Source organism: Salmo trutta, chromosome 7 (assembly GCF_901001165.1).
Source record: "Salmo trutta chromosome 7, fSalTru1.1, whole genome shotgun sequence".
NCBI lineage: Eukaryota > Metazoa > Chordata > Actinopteri > Salmoniformes > Salmonidae > Salmo > Salmo trutta.
The window spans coordinates 877,640-899,192 of NC_042963.1; the positions used below are offsets into that span (position 1 = coordinate 877,640).

At 43.3% G+C, this 21,553-nt stretch overlaps 1 protein-coding gene across 1 annotated transcript in view; it reads right to left on the minus strand.

Annotated features, from left to right (window-relative positions):
* Positions 1–21,553, minus strand: part of LOC115197761 (protein piccolo) — a 104,050-nt gene that overhangs the window by 5,506 nt on the left and 76,991 nt on the right. Inside the window, exons 13-28 of the mRNA XM_029759564.1 lie at positions 19,574–19,642; positions 18,993–19,019; positions 17,587–17,678; positions 17,073–17,148; positions 16,805–16,930; positions 12,856–12,964; positions 12,669–12,736; positions 12,342–12,583; positions 10,530–10,589; positions 10,160–10,290; positions 8,282–8,308; positions 7,315–7,408; positions 6,349–6,420; positions 2,965–3,192; positions 2,771–2,849; positions 2,000–2,194 (exon numbers count right to left, since the gene is read on the minus strand). Coding sequence (XP_029615424.1) covers positions 2,000–2,194; positions 2,771–2,849; positions 2,965–3,192; positions 6,349–6,420; positions 7,315–7,408; positions 8,282–8,308; positions 10,160–10,290; positions 10,530–10,589; positions 12,342–12,583; positions 12,669–12,736; positions 12,856–12,964; positions 16,805–16,930; positions 17,073–17,148; positions 17,587–17,678; positions 18,993–19,019; positions 19,574–19,642 — 1,695 coding nt within the window. The remainder of the gene's footprint in view (positions 1–1,999; positions 2,195–2,770; positions 2,850–2,964; positions 3,193–6,348; positions 6,421–7,314; positions 7,409–8,281; positions 8,309–10,159; positions 10,291–10,529; positions 10,590–12,341; positions 12,584–12,668; positions 12,737–12,855; positions 12,965–16,804; positions 16,931–17,072; positions 17,149–17,586; positions 17,679–18,992; positions 19,020–19,573; positions 19,643–21,553) is intronic.

The window sequence follows — 21,553 nt, forward strand, 5'->3', positions numbered from 1 at the left end:
TTGATTATGTGGATCTCCATTAGCTGTTACTAACAGCTTTTCCTTCTGGTGTCCACAACAACAAAAACATGTTCAATGAACATACCCTGCCTAAGCTTACAGATAATAATACATTTACTGACAAACAGACTAAAACAAACATGGGTGACACTTTCCTTAATTAAATAACAAGCCATCATGATGTAGCTATCATGCATTGTAAGACCTGTCATGAGCATGTATGGCCCCTTTATAATATCTTCTCACCCCTTATAAAGGGTCATGCATCCTTTTAACAAGTTATAAAGCATTATAACTAAAATATTTATGTAAAGTGTTACTGATACATATAAACCATGGAATAAACATGATGTAATAGCAGAGTACGTACGGGTAACATAAATATGATAATAATTTATAAACATGCTAAAATAATAGTTATGTAATTACTTGAATAGATGGGCATATTTATTATAATTTTTTATTTTTTATTTTTTTACCCCAATTTCATGATATCCAATTGGTAGTTACAGTCTTGTCCCATCGCTGCAACTCCCAACTCCCATATCAGGAGAGGCGAAGGTCTAGAGCCATGCGTTCTCTGAAACATGACCCTGCCAAGCCACACTGCTTCTTGACACACTGCTCGCTTAACCCAGAAGCCAGCCACACCATACAACTGGCGACACAAGTCAGTGTGCACGCGCCCGGACGACCAAACCCTCCCCTAACACGGACAACGCTGGCCCAATTGTACGCCGTCTCATGCGTCTCCCCATGAGACCCATGGGTCTCCCCATGAGACACAGCCTGGGATCGAACCCGGGTATTGATACCATGCTTGTCTAGAGGAGAGAAAGGCCTGTAGTTTAATTAGTGAGGTTATATTGTATTATTCTTGTTTATAATTTCTATACTCCCGTCCTGTTGTCTCACCTTCCCCAGACACTGCTGTTCCCCTGAAGGTCAGACTCCTTTCTGTACTCTCATTGGCCGGTGAGTGTAGAGTCAGTTTCCTGTTGCCCTTTGTCCCTCATGCTGCTGTGTCTGTACTTCCTGGTGTGTCTGGTCAGTGCCAGGTGGCGTTTATAAACTCATCACGTCGGGGGTGGGAAGAGAGGAAGGGCTACTGGTAGACTATACATCTCAGGGTGTTTGTATCATTACATTGGACACACTTAGGGGTCAGGGGTCACACACATATGCACACACACTCACACTTGCTCACACACACCTACAGGGGCTTGACCTTTTCCAATGAAAGGGCAGTTAGGGGAGTGAACCAGACACCCGAACCAACACCGAGGGGGGGGGGGGGGGACTGCATGTCACAACCTGGGGGTCAAGCTCTATCATGGTTTCTAGACCTGGAGGATGGATAGGGGATCACACTGGGAGACAGTAGATGTTGGAGAGAGACATGTATATCCTCACTCTATTTACACTGGGAAGTAGAGAAGTGCTTTGGTGAACTGTGGCTGTTTCGTCTCTGTCCTGTGTGTTACTGTTCATACTCTGGGCTATTGTGAGTGTCTGATTTCTGTATGATGGAAATCTGCTCACGCTGAGCCCAAACGGTGCTGTGCCCTACTTTCCCCAACCCTGCAGATGTCACAGTAACGTCAGAGAAACGGAGGACCATACACATTTTGAGTGTTTAGTGTGAGAACAGCAGTTTATAAATACATTTTTAATATAGATTTTAGATTGAGATGTTTTCTCCACAGGCCAGGGTCTACCATAAGATCTGCCATGCAATGTTTTAGTGATGGACTCTGACTAGATCAGTGGGTGATACACCACTAGAGCAAACAAGAAAACCCAACAGAATAGAACTGACTGCTTAGAGGAACCATCTAATTGCTTAGAAGAACCAATCAGAAGGCCAGAACAGAAGGGAGAGGAAAAGAAGAGAAAAGAAGGAGTGATAGAACAAGAGGATAGATAAACGGAGAGATGATGAGCTAGCATGCGTGGCAGAGCCGAGAGGAAGTGTGTCGCAGGAAGGGGCGGGGATTACTTGGTTGGAGGCGGGACTGTTGCACGGCGGCCTCGGCGGCAGCTATAGCTATCCCAGCATCCTCCAGGTGGGCTTGCGTGACGCTGCTCTTGCTCTGGCTGCGGGATGGACCGTGAGAACGAAGCTGGCCGTCTGAAGACGACTTAGAGCTGCCTGGACTACTGTGGGATTTCTCTAGAGTCACCATCTGCATGTCTGGGAGAGGTAGGAGGGAGGAGAGGGAGGAGGTAGTGATAGAGAGAGGGAGAGGAGATAGAGAGAAAGGGAATGTCTATAGAAGTCACTAAAAGAGCCATGTAGTAGCTACACATTTGTACTGTGGCAAAAACATAAAAATAGAATAACCTTGACTTTCTTGAACTAACACCCCGCCCCTTCTTACTAGCACTGATTCTGCTGATAGCTACTTTATTGAGAATAAATTGTATTACTCTGACTGTGATATGTGGTTGTCTCACCTACAGTAGCTATCGTAAGATGAATGCACTAACTGTAAGTCGCTCTGGATAAGAGTGTCTGCTACATGACAAAAAAACAAGGATGACACCACAACATGGAGGGCACTGAGCCAGATAAGTGACTGGCACTAAAAGTATAATTATGACAGCCATTAGCAAAACTGTCACCATGACTACATGTTCTCTCACTATGACAACAGAGTGGCAATCAGCAAAACGGAAAAGAAGAAAAACTGTAAAGCAGCTGGGTGGCTAAACCACACAATGGCAAGCGTTAGTTAAAAGCAACAAGGCAGCTGGAAGAGGCTCCTACCTTTTGCTGGGTCAGGGAAGATCCCGTGGCTCCTGCTCTTTATCACAGAGTTCTTAGGAGACTCATGGCACTCCCCCATCTGCAATACAATTCAATTAAATGTGCTTTATGCATTATAATATAGCATCTTACATCATTAAGTTACAATCAATGATGGCAAGGATAGATAGTAGACAATGAATACACTACAGTACCTGTCCCTGCCCCTGTCCCTGTCCTTGGCCCATCCCTGGCCCCATGCCCTGTCCTGGTTCTTGCCCTGCTACGGACCCTTGTCCTGGCCCTGTCCCTGCTCCTGGCCCCCCAGGCCCCTGGGCGATGTGGTGGGTTCTGCTGTGCTCGATGCTCTCACTCTGCTCCTTCAGAGGCAGCCAGCGAGGAGTGTTGTCCAGCTGGGACGTGTTAGACAGGTCTATCAACACCTGGAGAGAGAGAGAGAGAGATACGGAAAGAGAGAGACAGAGAGAGATACAGAGAGAGAGAGACCAGGAGAGAGCGAGAGAGAGAGAGAGAGACAGAGACAGAGAAAGAAAGAGTAGACAGGTATGCTTGTGTAAGCAAAGACTTATAGGAAAACACAGCAAATATACACTGAGTATACAAAACATTAAGAACACCTAGGCCCAGATTCACAAAACTCTACTTACGCAAAAACTTAAGAAGCTTCTTGAGAAAAAAAGTGAATAAGATAGTTTGTAAGTGCAATTCCCCAACAACATCTTAAGATTGAGTGATTTTCTTACGAACTTCTCAAATATCTTCTTCCAAATAATTGTTGCTTGGCAACGGTTTTAGCTAGCTATCTAGTTAAGCAATGGTAATCATCTTAGCATATTTCCTACTGAGATTACTGTTCAAAAACATGTTCTTGAGTTTAAAATAATCAATACTGAAACTTTCACATGAAGTTTGTGAGTGAATTAAACATGTTCAATTGCTTTCATGAGCTTTTTCTCTCACTGCCCTTATTTTAAGACAAGGGTTTAGCTACCTTGGAAATAACTTTATTTTCAGAATCTAATTTCTTCTTAACTTTTTGCTTAAGGAGAAACATAAGAAATAGAGCTAGAACATTTCCAAGAATCTTTTTGAGGAGGAGCAACTTGTCTTTACTTTCTTCTTAAGTCTATAGTTAAGAAAAAAATGTCAGTTAAGAAGACATTTCTTCCTAAGAAGGTTTTGTGAATCTGAGCCCTGCTCTTTCCCTGACATAGACTGACCAGGTGAATCCAGGTGAAAGCTATGCTCCCTTATTGATGTCACTTGTTAAATCCACTTCAATCAGTGTAGATGAAGGGGAGGAGACAGGTTAAAGAAGGATATTTAAATCTTGAGACAATTGAGACATGGATTGTGTATGTGTGACATTCAGAGGGTGAATGGGCCAGACAAAAGATTTAAGTGCCATTGAACGAGGTATGACAGTAGGTACCAGGTTGCTGGGTTTTTCACGCTCAACAGTTTCCCGTGTGTATCAAGAATGGTCCACCAACCAAAGGACATCCAGCCAAATTGACACAACTGTGGAAAGCATTGGAGTCAACATGGGCCTGCATCCCTGTGGAACGCTTTCGACACAATGTAGAGTCCATGCCCCAACGAATTAAGACCGTTCTTAGGGCAAAAGGGGGGGGGGATGCAACTCAATATTAGGAAGGTGCTCCTAATGTTTGGTACAATCAGTGTATTAAGAGATATGCTGTGAACACACCACCATTCTACATTATAAACAATTAGGATCCTTCTCCATTTAGCAGAGGATCTGTGGTATTCATTACAGTGAGGGAAAAAAGTATTTGATCCCCTGCTGATTTTGTACGTTTGCCCACTGACAAAGAAATGGTCAGTCTATAATTTTAATGGTAGGTTTATTTGAACAGTGAGAGACAGAATAACAACAAAAAAATCCAGAAAAACGCATGTCAAAAATGTTATAAATTGATTTGCATTTTAATGAGGGAAATAAGTATTTGACCCCCTCTCAATCAGAAAGATTTCTGGCTCGCAGGTGTCTTTTATACAGGTAACGAGCTGAGATTAGGAGCACACTCTTAAAGGGAGTGCTCCTAATCTCAGTTTGTTATCTGTATCAAAGACACCTGTCCACAGAAGCAATCAATCTCTCCACCATGGCCAAGACCAAAGAGCTCTCCAAGGATGTCAGGGACAAGATTGTAGACCTACACAAGGCTGGAATGGGCTACAAGACCATCGTCAAGCAGCTTGGTGAGAAGGTGACAACAGTTGGTGCGATTATTCGCAAATGGGAGAAACACAAAAGAACTGTCAATCTCCCTCGGCCTGGGGCTCCATGCAAGATCTCACCTCGTGGAGTTGCAATGATCATGAGAACGGTGAGGACTCTGCCCAGAACTACACGGGAGGATCTTGTCAATGATCTCAAAGGAAGCTGGGACCATAGTCACCAAGAAAACAATTGGTAACACACTACGCCGTGAAGGACTGAAATCCTGCAGCGCCCGCAAGGTCCCCCTGCTCAAGAAAGCACATATACATGCCCGTCTGAAGTTTGCCAATTAACATCTGAATGATTCAGAGGACAACTGGGTGAAAGTGTTGTGGTCAGATGAGACCAAAATGTGGCTCTTTGGCATCAACTCAACTTGCCGTGTTTGGAGGAGGAGGAATGCTGCCTATGACCCCAAGAACACTATCCCCATCGTCAAACATTGAGGTGGAAACATTATGCTTTGGGGGTGTTTTTCTGCTAAGGGGACAGGACAACTTCACCGCATCAAAGGGACGATGGACGGGGCCATGTCCCGTCAAATCTTGGGTGAGAACCTCCTTCCCTAAGCCAGGGCATTGAAAATGGGTCGTGGATGGGTATTCCAGTATGACAATTACCCAAAACACACGGCCAAGGCAACAAAGGAGTGGCTCAAGAAGAAGCACATTAAGGTCCTGGAGTGGCCTAGCCAGTCTCCAGACCTTAATCCCATAGAAAATCTGTGGAGGGAGCTGAAGGTTCGAGTTGCCAAATGTCAGCCTCGAAACCTTAATGACTTGGAGAAGATCTGCAAAGAGGAGCGGGACAAAATCCCTCCTGAGATGTGTGCAAACCTGGTGGCCAACTACAAGAAACGTCTGACCTCTGTGATTGCCAACAAGGGTTTTGCCACCAAGTACTAAGTCATGTTTTGTAGAGGGGTCAAATACTTATTTCCCTCAATAAAATGCAAATCAATTTATAACATTTTTGACATGCGTTTTTCTGGATTTTTTGGTTGTTTTCACTGTTATTCACTGTCTCTCACTGTTCAAATAAACCTACCATTAAAATTATAGACTGATCATTTCTTTGTCAGTGGGCAAACGTACACAATCAGCAGGGGATCAAATACTTTTTTCCCTCACTGTATATAGACTGACAAACAATGAAACCAGCTTTGAATAAAGTCTTGTTGAGAGGGGAGCAATAAGGCAGGAAATATGAGCCGCTTTTGGCTAGAGAACATTTAAAAACATGGCATCAGGAGACGTTAGGGTAAAGGGATGACTGAAGTGAATGTATGTGACGTCTAAACCAGAGTGTGTCTGATTCTGGAGACACTCACTTCTCCCAGGAAGTCATTGGAGGAAGATCTGTCATAATCCCACACTGTCACCTCCAGAGTCTTTTTCTTTAGCTGAGAGACAGAGGGAGAGTGAGGAAGAGAGAGAGAGAGAGAGGTGGGGGGGCGAGAGAGAGAGAGTGAGAGAGAGGATGAGTGAAAAGTGATTAAATGAACAAATACATTTAAACGAGTTATGCCAAGTACAACACCCATGCAGACGTACTGTATATCACTCAACCAGCCAGTCAGTAGACTGGGTAATTATGTGTGTGTGTGTGTGTGTGTGTGTGTGTGTGTGTGTGTGTGTGTGTGTGTGTGTGTGTGTTTGTGTGTGTGTGTGTGTGTGTGTGTGTGTGTGTGTGTGTGTGTGTGTGTGTGTGTGTGTGTGTGTGTGTGTGTGTGTGTGTGTGTGTGTGCATGTGTGCTTGGCAGGGGAGTGGGAGAGTGAGTATGTGATAGAGCAGCATTTACCACCTCAGTGGGCAGAATAGAGAGAAGTAGCTAACAGCAGAGAGTCTCAGAAGAGCCACTACACTAGAGACACTACTGTCCCCTGAGAGAGAGTGCCGTATGGACAGACTGCACTCATCTTACATTGTCTGAATTGCAACTAGGCAAGGACTGCTACTGTTATGTTGAATGAAGATGTCTCTGTCTCTCTCTGGTGATTGGTAGTCTGTAAGGGGGTTGTTTAACCTAACCAGGTCAGTGGTGCTATGGGCTTCAGGGGATTGGTAATGGGAACCAAGGCTGCAGAGGGATAGTCAGAACATCCCTAAGGATTCAGAACTACCAATCCAACTGGAAATAAGATTAACATAAACATTCATTTAAAATAATGTTTAATGTGGATGTGTGTGTGTGTGTGTGTGTGTGTGTGTGTGTGTGTGTGTGTGTGTGTGTGTGATGCATGCGTTAGTAAGTGCATGTGTGTGTATACATGCATGTGTGTGTGTGTGTTCCTACCTGTTCCAGGTGTATGTTCTTGTAGATGACGGTCTGGTTCCACTCTGGGTTCAGACTCCTCTGGACATACTTGGTTCTCCTCTTGTTCTCAGCACTGTGATGTCACAACAAAGGGACACGTTTAGTCTCAGACGTGGTCTTTGTATGTTAATATGGCCACATTATTGTAGATTTTCTCCAATTACATTTGATGGTAGATATAGAGATGATATAGCAGGATGTCAATAATTGAATATCTGATTCAATATAATTATATCATCATGATGTCTTGCAAATGTTGGATGAGAGTAAATTGCATAGGCACACTGGCTAGACGGGATCACAACATCACAGAAAGAGTCAAAGAAAGTCAAATAAATAGTGATGTCTGTAAGGTTGAATCAATATGTGACTGTAAGGCACAGCTCCTCTCCTGTAGCAGAGATGATGAGCGTAGGGTGAGAAACACGTCTGACTCATGGAATGATTTCACATTTCAACCTTGATTTCAACCCGGCAATGTTCTTGACTGAATTTGCACATCAGACAATCATGAGTTGTTTAGGATGACAGAGATACAAATAGGAGAAAAAAAGAGAACGAAATAAAGTGGAGAAAGGTTAGATAGAGAGAGAGGAAGAGCAAGAGAGTGCTTTTATCAACGTATCAATGCAAAATGGATAACGATGAATAATGATGGGGGAGACAATGAGGAAAAGCACTTTGGAGGTGGAAAATGTACGTGGGGAAAAACACTGACTGAATGCAGAGAAGCAGAGAAGGAGATAAGGAGAGAAAGAGAAGAGAGGAGCAGAGAGGATGGAAGAAGAGAAGAAGAAAAGGAGAGGGGCAGAGAAGGAGAGAAGACGAGGACCAGAGAAGGAGAGAAGGAGAGAAGAAGAGGAGAGGAGTAGAGAAGAACAGAAGAATTGGAGCAGAGAAGGAGAGAAGAAGAGAAGCAGGAGAAGCAGGAGAAGCACTACACTACCTTGCGTTCTGGACTACCATGACTTGTCTGAGAGTCCAGGGGAGGGATAGGAGGGTAGAGACAACAAACAACAAGAACCGCAAAAAGAAAGAAACCATCAGAGAAACAGAGACATAAACCATCAGAGAAACAGAGACATAAACCATCAGAGAAACAGAGACAGAAATCATCAGAGAAACAGAGACATAAACCATCAGAGTAACAGAGACATAAACCATCAGAGTAACAGAGACATAAACCATCAGAGAAACAGAGACATAAACCATCAGAGAAACAGAGACATAAACCATCAGAGAAACAGAGACATAAACCATCAGAGAAACAGAGACATAAACCATCAGAGTAACAGAGACATAAACCATCAGAGAAACAGAGACATAAACCATCAGAGAAACAGAGACATAAACCATCAGAGAAACAGAGACATAAACCATCAGAGTAACAGAGACATAAATCATCAGAGAAACAGAGACATAAACCATCAGAGTAACAGAGACATAAACCATCAGAGTAACAGAGACATGAACCATCAGAGAAACAGAGACATAAACCATCAGAGTAACAGAGACATAAACCATCAGAGAAACAGAGACATAAACCATCAGAGAAACAGAGACATAAATCATCAGAGTAACAGAGACATAAACCATCAGAGAAACAGAGACATAAACCATCAGAGTAACAGAGACATAAACCATCAGAGAAACAGAGACATAAACCATCAGAGTAACAGAGACATAAACCATCAGAGTAACAGAGACATAAACCATCAGAGTAACAGAGACATAAACCATCAGAGAAACAGAGACATAAACCATCAGAGAAACAGAGACATAAACCATCAGAGTAACAGAGACATAAACCATCAGAGAAACAGAGACATAAACCATCAGAGAAACAGAGACATAAACCATCAGAGTAACAGAGACATAAACCATCAGAGAAACAGAGACATAAACCATCAGAGAAACAGAGACATAAACCATCAGAGTAACAGAGACATAAACCATCAGAGAAACAGAGACATAAACCATCAGAGAAACAGAGACATAAACCATCAGAGTAACAGAGACATAAACCATCAGAGTAACAGAGACATAAACCATCAGAGAAACAGAGACATAAACCATCAGAGAAACAGAGACATAAACCATCAGAGAAACAGAGACATAAACCATCAGAGAAACAGAGACATAAACCATCAGAGAAACAGAGACATAAACCATCAGAGTAACAGAGACATAAACCATCAGAGTAACAGAGACATAAACCATCAGAGTAACAGAGACATAAACCATCAGAGTAACAGAGACATAAACCATCAGAGTAACAGAGACATAAAGGGAAGGATATAAAGAAAGACAACATTGAAACATAAAGGCACGGTTTATTTACTACTGCCTATTGTTAAAACACAGATCAAACAGTCCATTTATACTGAGCTAGAGGAGTGTGTGTGTGTGTGTGTGTGTGTGTGTGTGTGTGTGTGTGTGTGTGTGTGTGTGTGTGTGTCCACTAGAGAATATATTAGAGTAAATATAGAATGCTTTGATGTACAAATCAAGTTGTAATATCTGTCAATATGCCAACTGAGGCCAGTTAGAAGTCATGGAGATAAGGAATGAGAGTAGCCCACAGTTGGATGTGTCATTATCTTGTCAGTTCTATGGGCTCCTAGCTTTCTACTGTACTTCACAGAGGGCACACAGCAAATCTAACACAGCTTAATAAAGTCCCATCATATAATGGTCAATACTCATTAGAGTACAAACAAACAAACAGAGAGAGAGAGAGAGAGAGAGAGAGAGAGAGAGAGAGAGAGAGAGAGAGAGAGAGAGAGAGATCCAGACAGACAGACTGATGAAAGCAGTGTCTTACCCTCTCCCTGGTAGGAGGTAGACCTTGACAAATGGGTCAGAGTATTCTTTGGGGTCTCTCTGAGCAAGGTTCCTGGCCTGGAGGACATGCACTATCAGGTTCCCCAGGTTCCTGTCGTAGTGGATCTGGAGCTGGAGGAGGCAGAGAGGACAGAGATACATACAGTGTGTTTAACTAGGTTCTACAGGCGTGTACATCAGTGTTCCTCAACACTAGGTCCTGGGGATGACTAATCATATAGCTCTTGACTTAAGTGGATCAATCAAGTGAGGGGATTCAAGAGAAATGAAAGCCACACTCCACTTCACAGACTTCAGACTGTGGAAAGTATGAAACCTTAAAGCAGGTGTGAGACTGACAGCAGGCTTACCTGTATTTCCCCTGTTACAGGACGAGGCTGAGGCTTCAGCAGTTGCACGTCTGCTGTCGACTGAAAAACAAACACAGGTAGCGATTATACACTGTTTATACCGATATCCGTACACACGCTTCACATTAACACACAAACTCACACACACACACACACTGCCGTGAGAGTCCCTGCTCTGTAGTGTGGCCTCTGGCCAGCCTGAAAACTTGATACTACGGTTTTAAACTTCAGTTACTATGTCCATGATACTACAGTTTTAAACTTCAGTTACTATGTCCATGATACTACGGTTTTAAACTTCAGTTACTATGTCCACGATACTACGGTTTTAAACTTCAGTTAATATGTCCACGATACTACGGTTTTAAACTTCAGTTACTATGTCCACGATACTACGGTTTTAAACTTCAGATACTATGTCCACGATACTACGGTTTTAAACTTCAGTTACTATGTCCACGATACTACGGTTTTAAACTTCAGTTAATATGTCCATGATATTACGGTTTTAAACTTCAGTTACTATGTCCATGATACTACGGTTTTAAACTTCAGTTACTATGTCCATGATACTACGGTTTTAAACTTCAGTTACTATGTCCATGATACTACGGTTTTAAACTTCAGTTACTATGTCCATGATACTACGGTTTTAAACTTCAGTTACTATGTCCACGATACTACGGTTTTAAACTTCAGTTACTATGTCCACGATACTACGGTTTTAAACTTCAGTTACTATGTCCACGATACTACGGTTTTAAACTTCAGTTACTATGTCCACGATACTACGGTTTTAAACTTCAGTTACTATGTCCATGATACTACGGTTTTAAACTTCAGTTACTATGTCCACGATACTACGGTTTTAAACTTCAGTTACTATGTCCACGATACTACGGTTTTAAACTTCAGTTACTATGTCCACGATACTACGGTTTTAAACTTCAGTTACTATGTCCACGATACTACGGTTTTAAACTTCAGTTACTATGTCCACGATACTACGGTTTTAAACTTCAGTTACTATGTCCATGATAGTACGGATTTAAACTTCAGTTACTATGTCCATGATACTACGGTTTTAAACTTCAGTTACTATGTCCATGATACTACGGTTTTAAGTAGCAGTAGGTTAACCAGGGTAGGATAGCTATGGTCAGATGACAGATAAAGGACCTGTCCTTATCATGGAGATGCTCTATAGGACCCAAGAGGAAACTCACGAGGAGAGGTTCGACAGACTGGAAAAGTCATGGTGTACAGTCAGAGAAGGTTCATTCAGTTGGTTGAGATGCATTATATTACGTCTATCATAGAAAATAGCTAATACTATGTGTATTTACACACTCACACACACAAAGACACACAACCACACTAGCATGATCTCTCTCTCTCTCTCTCTCTCTACACACACATATTATGCATGTGTCTATATAATTAGTGCCATGTTCCTGTAATCCACAATGCAGACAAAGCAATGGATCTAGACCTCCTCACACGCACCACGCCCCACGCACCACGCCCTACGCCCCACACACCACGCCCCACGCAACACGCCCCACGCACCACGCCCCACGCACCCCGCACCACGCACCACGCCCCACGCCCCACGCACCACGCCCCACGCACCACGCACCATGCACCACGCACCACGCACCATGCACCATGCACCATGCACCATGCACCACACACACACACACGTCTATGACTTAATAATGAAGAACTCACCAACCACATGGCTGTAGTAACACACTCTACAGAAGGCTATGGGCTCTTAATAGCATAATGTACTACAAGTAGAGGCAGTACCTTGGTGCTGTGGCGTTGTTTCTTGTTGATGGCTGGGGAGGCAGGCTGGCCGGGGCTGGGGACGGCACTAGAGCTGGCCGATGCATTGCCTGAGTGTAACAGAGCTGAGCGGTCCAGGGCAGAAAGGACCCCTACTGGCCCCCCCACACCCAGCCCCATCCCAGGGGCCTGTTGTTGGGACACCTTCTGCAGCTCTGCAGCCAGCTGCTTAGGGTCCACTCCTGGAGAACGCTGCCTGTCACCTGCACACACACACATTAATGTGTCATTATAACTCAGAGGTCATGATTCCTATGTAGGATACCCACAACCACACTAGTGACATACCAGGCTTCAGCTGGGCGTGGTTCTCCAGGGCCTGGGGGTGATCAGGGTCAGACAGCATGTTCAGATCACTGAGAGACAGGAAGGTCAAAGGTCAAATTTAGCTTTTGACCTAAATTAAGTTGGGATGAGGAGAGAGGGATGGAAGGAGAGAGAGTGATGAGAGGAGAGAGGGGGCTGTTTGACTCACAGTCTGACACAGAACTCCGCCTCTGCACACGGCTGACTCATAATGCACTGTACCTCCTCGTAGGTCTTCCCCATCAGAGGAACCCCGTTCCACTCCAATACCTGCATTCCTACAGAGAGAGAATATTTGAGACACATCTTTCCCTTAGATTACACAGACCCACAAAGAATTTGAAAACAAATCCAATTTTGATAAACTCCCATATATATTGGGTGAAATACCATAGTGTGCAATCACAGCAGCAAGATTTGTGACCTGTTGTCACAAGAAAAGAGCAACCAGTGAAGAACAAACACAAAGAACAAACAACCCATATTGGTACTTTAACTATTTGCAAATCGTTATAACACTGTACATAGCCATAATTTGACATTTTAAATGTCTATATTCCTTTGAAACTTTTGTGAGTGTAATGTTTACTGTTCATTTGTGATTGTTTATTTCACTTTTGTTTATTATCTATTTCACTTGCTTTGGCAATGTAAACACACAGCTCTGGAAAAATGTAGAGACCACTGCAAAATTATCAGTTTCTCTGGTTTTACTATTTATAGGTATGTGTTTGGGTAAAATGAACATTTTTGTTTTATTCTATAAACTACTGACAACATTTTCTCCCAAATTCCCCCCAAAATATTGTCATTTAGAGCATTTATTTGCAGAAAATGGCAACTGGTCAAAATAACAATAAAGATGCAGTGTTGTCAGAACTCGAATAATGCAAAGAAAATAAGTTCATATTCATTTTTAAACAAAACAACACTAATGTCTTAACTTTGCAAGAGTTCAGAAATCAATATTTGGTGGAATAACCCTGATTAGTCTTACAAGAGGCTTACAGTGTCTCCACCCACTGTGTAATTTGGTGGAGGATCTGTGATGATCTGGGGGTGCTTCAGCAAGGCTGGAATCGGGAAGATTTGTCACAACCCAAACCAAGCTTCCAAGTTTAACTCCTTCTCAAGGGTAGGCTCTAACTCTTCGAAATACACCACTGCCTTTTCTGTTCATGACTAGAGTGTCTTTCTTTCAGGTTCTTGTTCACACAGCTGACAAGGCTCAGAGAACATGCCAGAGAAAGTAAAGTAAGGTAGGATAGAAATAGAGAGGGAGAAAGTGCACAGCAAACTCAAACCCATGGCAGCCTCGGCGCTGGGGCTGCACTTACACAAACGAAACCTCGTCCTCACGTGAGACTTTTGCTTACGAAGCAACTCGCCAGCTGCTGTGACGACAAAGGATGGAATTAACATCTCTCTTTCTCTGTAGATTAGATAGTCAAGGCCACATTTACAACATGCTATCGCTCTTCCCCTCCCATTTCCCCCCTCCTCATCTCTTCTCCCTCCTTTTTTCTCCCTATTCCTATCTTTCTCTGCTCTCCGTCTCTCATTCTCTCTCATTCTTTCTCTCTCATTCCCTCTCTCTCTCTCTGCACCTGAGGGCACAAGTGTTCAGTTCCATGGTCTCTTTCACTAAAGTCGAAACATAGCATTTGCATAATGGCAATTTAGTCCACTGAAGAAAGTCAGATAAAACCTCAACTTTAGAGCAAAACAACACTATGGTACTATGGTTGCTTCCATTCCTAGGAGGGTTACTGTGTAATAGATGTTAGAAAAACAGAAACAACCAAACATTCTGTCATAATTAAAATACACTGGGACAATTACTCTGTCTACATAATTATCTCCACAATCTGTATGACGCTAAATATAATTACAAACTGAAGGGGATTGTAGGGAGATGGGATATGCAGAGAGAGACAATTGTGTGTGTGTGTGTGTGTGTGTAAATCTGTTCGCTTGTATGTGTGTGTGTGTGTTTGTCCTTCAAACTCCTCCTTCCTCTCTCAGCAAAGGCTGTCACATGTCGCTAGCGTCCCCGCCAGGGTGTGACGTCCCCACGTCTGAACTGAGTGTGACAGAGAGAGGGAGTAGATGAACCCTCACATCCCTAACTGCAGTGGATTATGCTATAGAATCATAAAGAACAAGGCTTTCCCTCTGGTTCAACCCAGGAGGTCTGGATGCTCAAGCATGTACCACGTCAGAGCAAATCCCCCAAATATATCAGTGGGAGAGATCTACTGTCACATTGTTCAGGATGTCTGGTAGTTAGAGTGCTGTGTTCTGAAGTTTCTTCTACGTTCTTGTCTTCAGCCTGTAGCCTGTACTAATCTGTGCTTCAGAAAGAAGAGTTTTACAGAGATATGACGGAGAGGGGGGCTAAATACAGTTTCTAGTGTGTGTATGTATGTGTGTGTGTGTGTGTGTGTGTGTGTGTGTGTGTGTGTGTGTGTGTGTGTGTGTGTGTGTGTGTGTGTGTGTGTGTGTGTGTGTGTGTGTGTGACTGTGTGTGTGTGCTAAATACAGCATAATGACTAATCCTGTGCAGGCATTGCAAAGGGGCAGAGTGAGTTGACAGAGCTTTTTTTCTGGCTATCTGACATCTCAGAGAATAAGACGTGACAGGTGCAAATGCCCGCTCACGTGCAGGCGAACACACAAGCTCTCTCTCTCTCTGGCGCTCAGATAGCCTGGCAAAGAGTGAGCTGACATTGGCCTGGTATTATTAATATAATAATAGATTCCTGCTTAAACCATTAGGTTATCGGCTCTCCTCCAGAACACTTGTGAAATTATCAATATACCTCATCCAGCTTAATTCGTACAAATTGAAATGCATACAACATGCACTTAGGAGTCAGTCTCAACCTTTAAGTCTTTACTGAAGACTTATCTCTTCAGTAGGTCCTATGATTAAGTATAGTCTGGCCCAGGAGTGTGAAGGTGAACGGAAAGGCTGGAGCAACGAACCGCCCTTGCTGTCTCTGCCTTGTCGGTTCCCCTCTTCCCACTGGGATTCTCTGCCTCTAACCCTTTTACAGGGGCTGAGTCACTGACTTACTGGTGTTCTTCCATGCCGTCCATGGGAGGGGTGCGTCACTTGAGTAGGTTGAGCCACTGACGTGGTCTTCCTGTCTGGGTTGGCGCCCCCCCCTTGGGTTGTGCCGTGGCGGACATCTTTGTGGGCTATACTCGGTCTTGTCTTCGGACGGTAAGTTGGTGGTTGTAGATATCCCTCTAGTGGTGTGGGGGCTGTGCTTTGGCAAAGTGGGTGGGGTTATATCCTGCCTGTTTGGCCCTGTCCGGGGGTATCATCGGATGGGGCCACAGTGTCTTCTGATCCCTCCTGTCTCAGCCTCCAGTATTTATGCTGCAGTAGTTTATGTGTCGGGGGGCTAGGGTCAGTCTGTTACATCTGGAGTATTCTCTTGTCTTATCCGGTGTCCTGTGTGAATGTAAATATGCTCTCTCTAATTCTCTCTTTCTTTCTTTCTTTCTCTCGGAGGACCTGAGCACTAGGACTACCTGGCATGATGACTCCTTGCTGTCCCCAGTCCACCTGGCCATGCTGCTGCTCCAGTTTCAACTGTTCTGCCTGCGGCTACGGAACCCTGACCTGTTCACCGGACGTGCTTGTTGCACCCTCGACAATTACTATGATTATTATTATTTGACCATGCTGGTCATTTACGAACATTTTAACATCTTGACCATGTTCTGTTATAATATCCACCCGGCACAGCCAGAAGAGGACTGGCCACCCCTCATAGCCTGGCTCCTCTCTAGGTTTCTTCCTAGGTTTTTGGCCTTTCTCAGGAGTTTTTCCTAGGGAGTTTTTCCCAGCCACCGTGCTTCTTTCACATGCATTGCTTGCTGTTTGGGGTTTTAGGCTGGGTTTCTGTACAGCACTTTGAGATTTCAGCTGATGTACGAAGGGCTATATAAATAAATTTGATTTGATTTGATTTGATATACCACGATAAGAATGTTAGATTTTTCCAAATGTCACTTACCTTTTTTCTTTCTGCACAGATTAACATACCCACTTTATATTTGTAAATACTTACATCTTACACACACACACGTGCAGATACACTTACCTTCCACCACTTTCCCTGTTTGTTCAGCCACTCCCCCGAGCGTAACCTTGGCAATGTAAGCTCCTATCTCACCACGACTCCCAGGAATCTCTTTCCCTCCCACCACACGAATCCCCAGGCCATTCCCTGCAGGGAACACACACCCACAACAATGAAACAGGCCTGAAATGTCATATTGGAATTCCAGAGTCTGAGATCCTATTATTACATTTGAATAGCCATAGATTTGTACATTATAGAATGTTTACTGTACGTTTGGGTGCTCTACCTGAAACGCTGCTGTCCTTGGGGTCTCTCTGTACTTTGATCCGGGTGTGAGGATACACATAGGGAATCAACTTCATCTGTGGGAGGGACAGGGACATCAGAACAGTCAAGATCCAGAACATTGATTACAACGACAACAAAAAATATGGCAGCACTCCAATACAACTCAGCTAAAGACAACATGAACAACAGTCACTACCAATGTACATTCAATTACGAGAAAATGTAGGATATTTAAGAAATAAGGTACGGGGGGTGTGGTATATGGCCAATATACCATGGCTAAGGGCTGTTCTTAAACACGACACAAAGCAACACCCGAAGTGCCTTATTGCTATTAAAAACTGGTTACCAAAGTCATTAGAACAGTAAAAATGTCATTTTTTGTCATACCCATGGTATAGTCTGATATACCACGGCGTTCAGCCAATCTGCATTGAGTCTCAAACCAGCCAGTTTATAATGTATTTTATTAAATGTAGTCAACTAGTTTAGACGTATCCAGCTCCTCTAACCTGTCTCCTGTCCAGAGCTTGTCCGTTTACCCGATGTTGTCTCTCTGCAGGCTTGTCAAACCAGTCAGTGTCCTCCCTCCTCAGGTGGTATGCTACACAGGGACAGAGACATGGGGAGGGGGAGAAGGGTGGAGAAATGCAGACAGGGACAGAGACATGGGGAGGGGGAGAAGGGTGGAGAAATGCAGACAGGGACAGAGACATGGGGAGGGGGAGACGGGTGGAGAAATGCGGACAGGGACAGAGACAGAGAGGGGATACTCAATGGTCAAACCCTTTACAAGCAGGATAGATGCCCAACTCCAAATCAACCGCTAGCCTCTAGCCCTTTATATAGATCTGAAGGTATTAGCAATATTGTAATATCTCTAAGTCACTCTCTGCTAGGCTTGGCGGAGTCTATGTGAATTATCAGATCTACACAAGTGCCTTGGGGCGGGAGCTAGGTGGCTATGTGGAATTGGGCATGAGTAGCACCCCCTTAAAATACTTTATAAACAAATCCTTCGCTCCATGTCTACTGCTTCTAGGTGATCAGTGATCTGAGCTAGCTGGAGAGGTGAAGGCAGAGTGGTGAAAACCCTGCTCTGTCCCATCCCCAGTTGTATTAGATTAGTGACCCCTTCAGAGACTGGATGTGGATGGATGTATTTCAATTAGTTATGGCATGCAGAGGGACCCCTGTGTGTGTGTGTGTGTGTGTGTGTGTGTGTGTGTGCGTGTGAGTGTGCGTGTGTGTGCTGATAAACAGGTCATGCCAAGAGAGAGTGAAACATCTCCACAATGGGTCAGGAACACAGTAGAGACAGACTGAAGGTGGACGCGGAGGAGAGTGCCTTCCACAGTCACAAGTACAGTACAGTTCCCTTTGCCCTGAGACAGTGAGGTGGGGCATTGTTAGCTGGTGTTGTTATCAGGGTGATCTAACATCATGATCATTGTTGCATCTATCATCGTGTGAGAGACCCTCGACAATTACTGATGTGGTATTCAGACATGTCATTGTTGTGGTAATGTATAGCATTTAAATGTGGAGCCGTATCTGAGCCACCTTGCAATAGTGCATGAACATGAATTCCAGAAATGGGTTTGATATATGTACAGAACCATTTAAAAGTGGATCATTCCAGAAATGGATTGGGGAACCACTACAGTATATGATATGTTTACAGTACATTAACATCAAGATATGGGTCATTCCACGATGAGTTTGATATGTGTAAAGTACCATCCAAAAATGGGTCATTCCTGAAATGGGTCTAAAATGTTTGTGTACGTGATACCATCAGCAACAGGTCATTGAGCACCATGGGGCGTGGTGTGTTGTGGGGTGGAAGCAGACATTGTCTAAGCTACATGGGGTTGGGATGTGGTCTGGACTAGACCGTTCACACTGCAGCTCTCACCTTCTATGTTCCAGTTGGGGCCTCCGGCTGGGGTGTAAAGTTATATGTTTTAGAAACGGCTACAACACAACGTCATGAATCTAAGACTTATTCAGTGGACTATGTCTCCATCCACTTACACTGTATATCACATGCACTGAACTATATATAGTGGAGCACATGCTTTGAAAGCAAATAAATACATCTTATAACATTATAGTCCATCAGGAAGTTTGCATTTCTGATTAGAAGTGCATGAAAGATGTATGTCATAATATAGCAATTGTAGAATAATTGTAAAATGATCTACCTACAAATACACGGGTACTTACTAAAATATATCAAATGCATAGCATTGACCTACTGTAAAGTCACATGGATACTAAAGCATTCTAAACATCAAAAGGTAGACTCAACTATATGACATCACAGTGGGGCGACTTATTTTGTCTTGCCAATTAGCGCCCTTCCTTGAGGCATGGCTGGGTACGGCTGGGTATGATGATGTCATATTGCGGAGTGTCCCTTTAACATGGTGCTGCTGTATTTGTGGAGGGCAGGCAGCAGGGCCAGTGGGGAGGAACTAAACTAGAATACTCTACCGTGTCTGATACTCTCATGAAAGATTCTGGGATCATCTCTGTTCAGTGTCAGCATGGAGTCATTTAGGGCTGGAACCAAGGCAGATAGACACTCTTATTGATGTAGGGTCAGAAAGAGAGCCTTCTGCTGCTCATCAACTACTAATTCACCTGTCATTGGGGTCAGTTTTAAAGTAAATATAAAACTGTTTAACATGCTATTCAAACGAAAATACTATTTCAAAATAATCAACTTGCATATATGTTTATTAATGTGTGTGTGTGTGTCCGTGTGTTTCTGCTTGTCTTTTCCAAAATATATTTTCAAATATGTAAAGAGAAATGGTGTGCATTCTGAAACTAAATATCAGTAACTACACTATGCCGGGCCAATAGAAACATAGGGGCATGTTTAGGAGTGAGGTCCTGGTTAGAAAACATAGATGTGAGAAGGACAGCTGAAGAGATGGGGAGAGAACACATTAATATGCCACCAATAAGAAGAGAGCATGCACATTACAGTCGCTTGGAAACATTCAAAGCAACCAACATCATGCAAAAGACGATGTCAAGCTTTATTGAAATGGAAACTCAAACACATGTTATCTCACAGCAACATGCATGAATACAAAATGGAAAATACCCAAGATGTGCAGGGATGAATACGCTATAAATAACTGTGTAGTGTGACTACCATAACATACACTGAATGTACAAAACATTAGGAACACCTTCCTGATATTGAGTTGCACCCCCCCCCCCCCCCCTCAGAACAGCCTCAATTAATCGGGACATGGACTCTACAAGGTGTTGAAAGTTCACAGGGATGCTGGTCCATGTTGACTCCAATGCTTTCCACAACTGTGTCAAGTTGGCTGGGTGTCCTTTGGTTGGTGGACCATGCTTGATAAACACGGGAAACTGTTGAGCGTGAAAAACCCAGCAGCATTGCAGTTCTTGACAGACTCAAACCGGTGAGCCTGGTACCTACTACCATACTCTGTTCAAAGGCATTTAAATATTTTGTCTTACACATTCACCCTCTGAATGGCACACAATCCATGTCTCAATCCATGTCTCAATTGTCCCAAGTCTTGAAAATCCTTCTTTAACCTCTCTCCTCCCCTTCATCTACACTGATTGAAGTGGATTTAACAAGTGACATCAGTAAGGGATCATAGTTTTCAGCTGGATTCACATGGTCAGTCTATGTCATGGAAAGAGCAAGTGTTCTTAATGTTTTGTATACTCAGTGTACAGTATATGTCTACTATCAACATGGATCCAAATCTAAAACTCAAATACACAAACAAATAATCTACAAAATCCTTAGGGAAAAAATGTCATTGCATTGCAATATAAATGTGAGCATAAGCTCTCTGCATTATTACTGCTGTAATAGTATGTGTGTATTTCTGGTAAAGAGACAACGTGAGTGAGCCAGGTACAATATAAATGGCTGACTGCATCGTCTGAACAATTACAGTAACTAGACCCAGACCCACACATAGTGATTCAGCATTATGCCTTTAAAATGGCTGCTGACAGCAGGCCAAGCTCCACAATAGCTGAAAAGTAAATATATGTCTGTCTAAAGGCCTGACCTACTTCCTACAAAAACCAGACACCATTTTCTGTCTGGAGAAGAAAAGGAAAGGAGAGGAGAGAGGAGGAGTGGTGAACTGTAGACAACAGGGCCTGTAGTCCCAGGGTGTTTCTCTCTGTCATCCTATCATGAATCTAGCAGCCTGTATAGACTATAGATAGCACCCAGATTGTAGCGACAGTTTACCAGCTACTGTTGCATATTCATTAGTCTCCCACCCATTTAAATAGGTTAACACCTATTTAGTCCACAGAGGCACAGATGCACAGAGGCACTTAAAGTGTGTGCTATTTATGATCACATATAATACATTATTGTTACTTTACTGTTCTGTATGCTTAAATGAAGCCCTGTATCCATCCCATAATACATTCGGTCAGTGATGAAACAGTGTT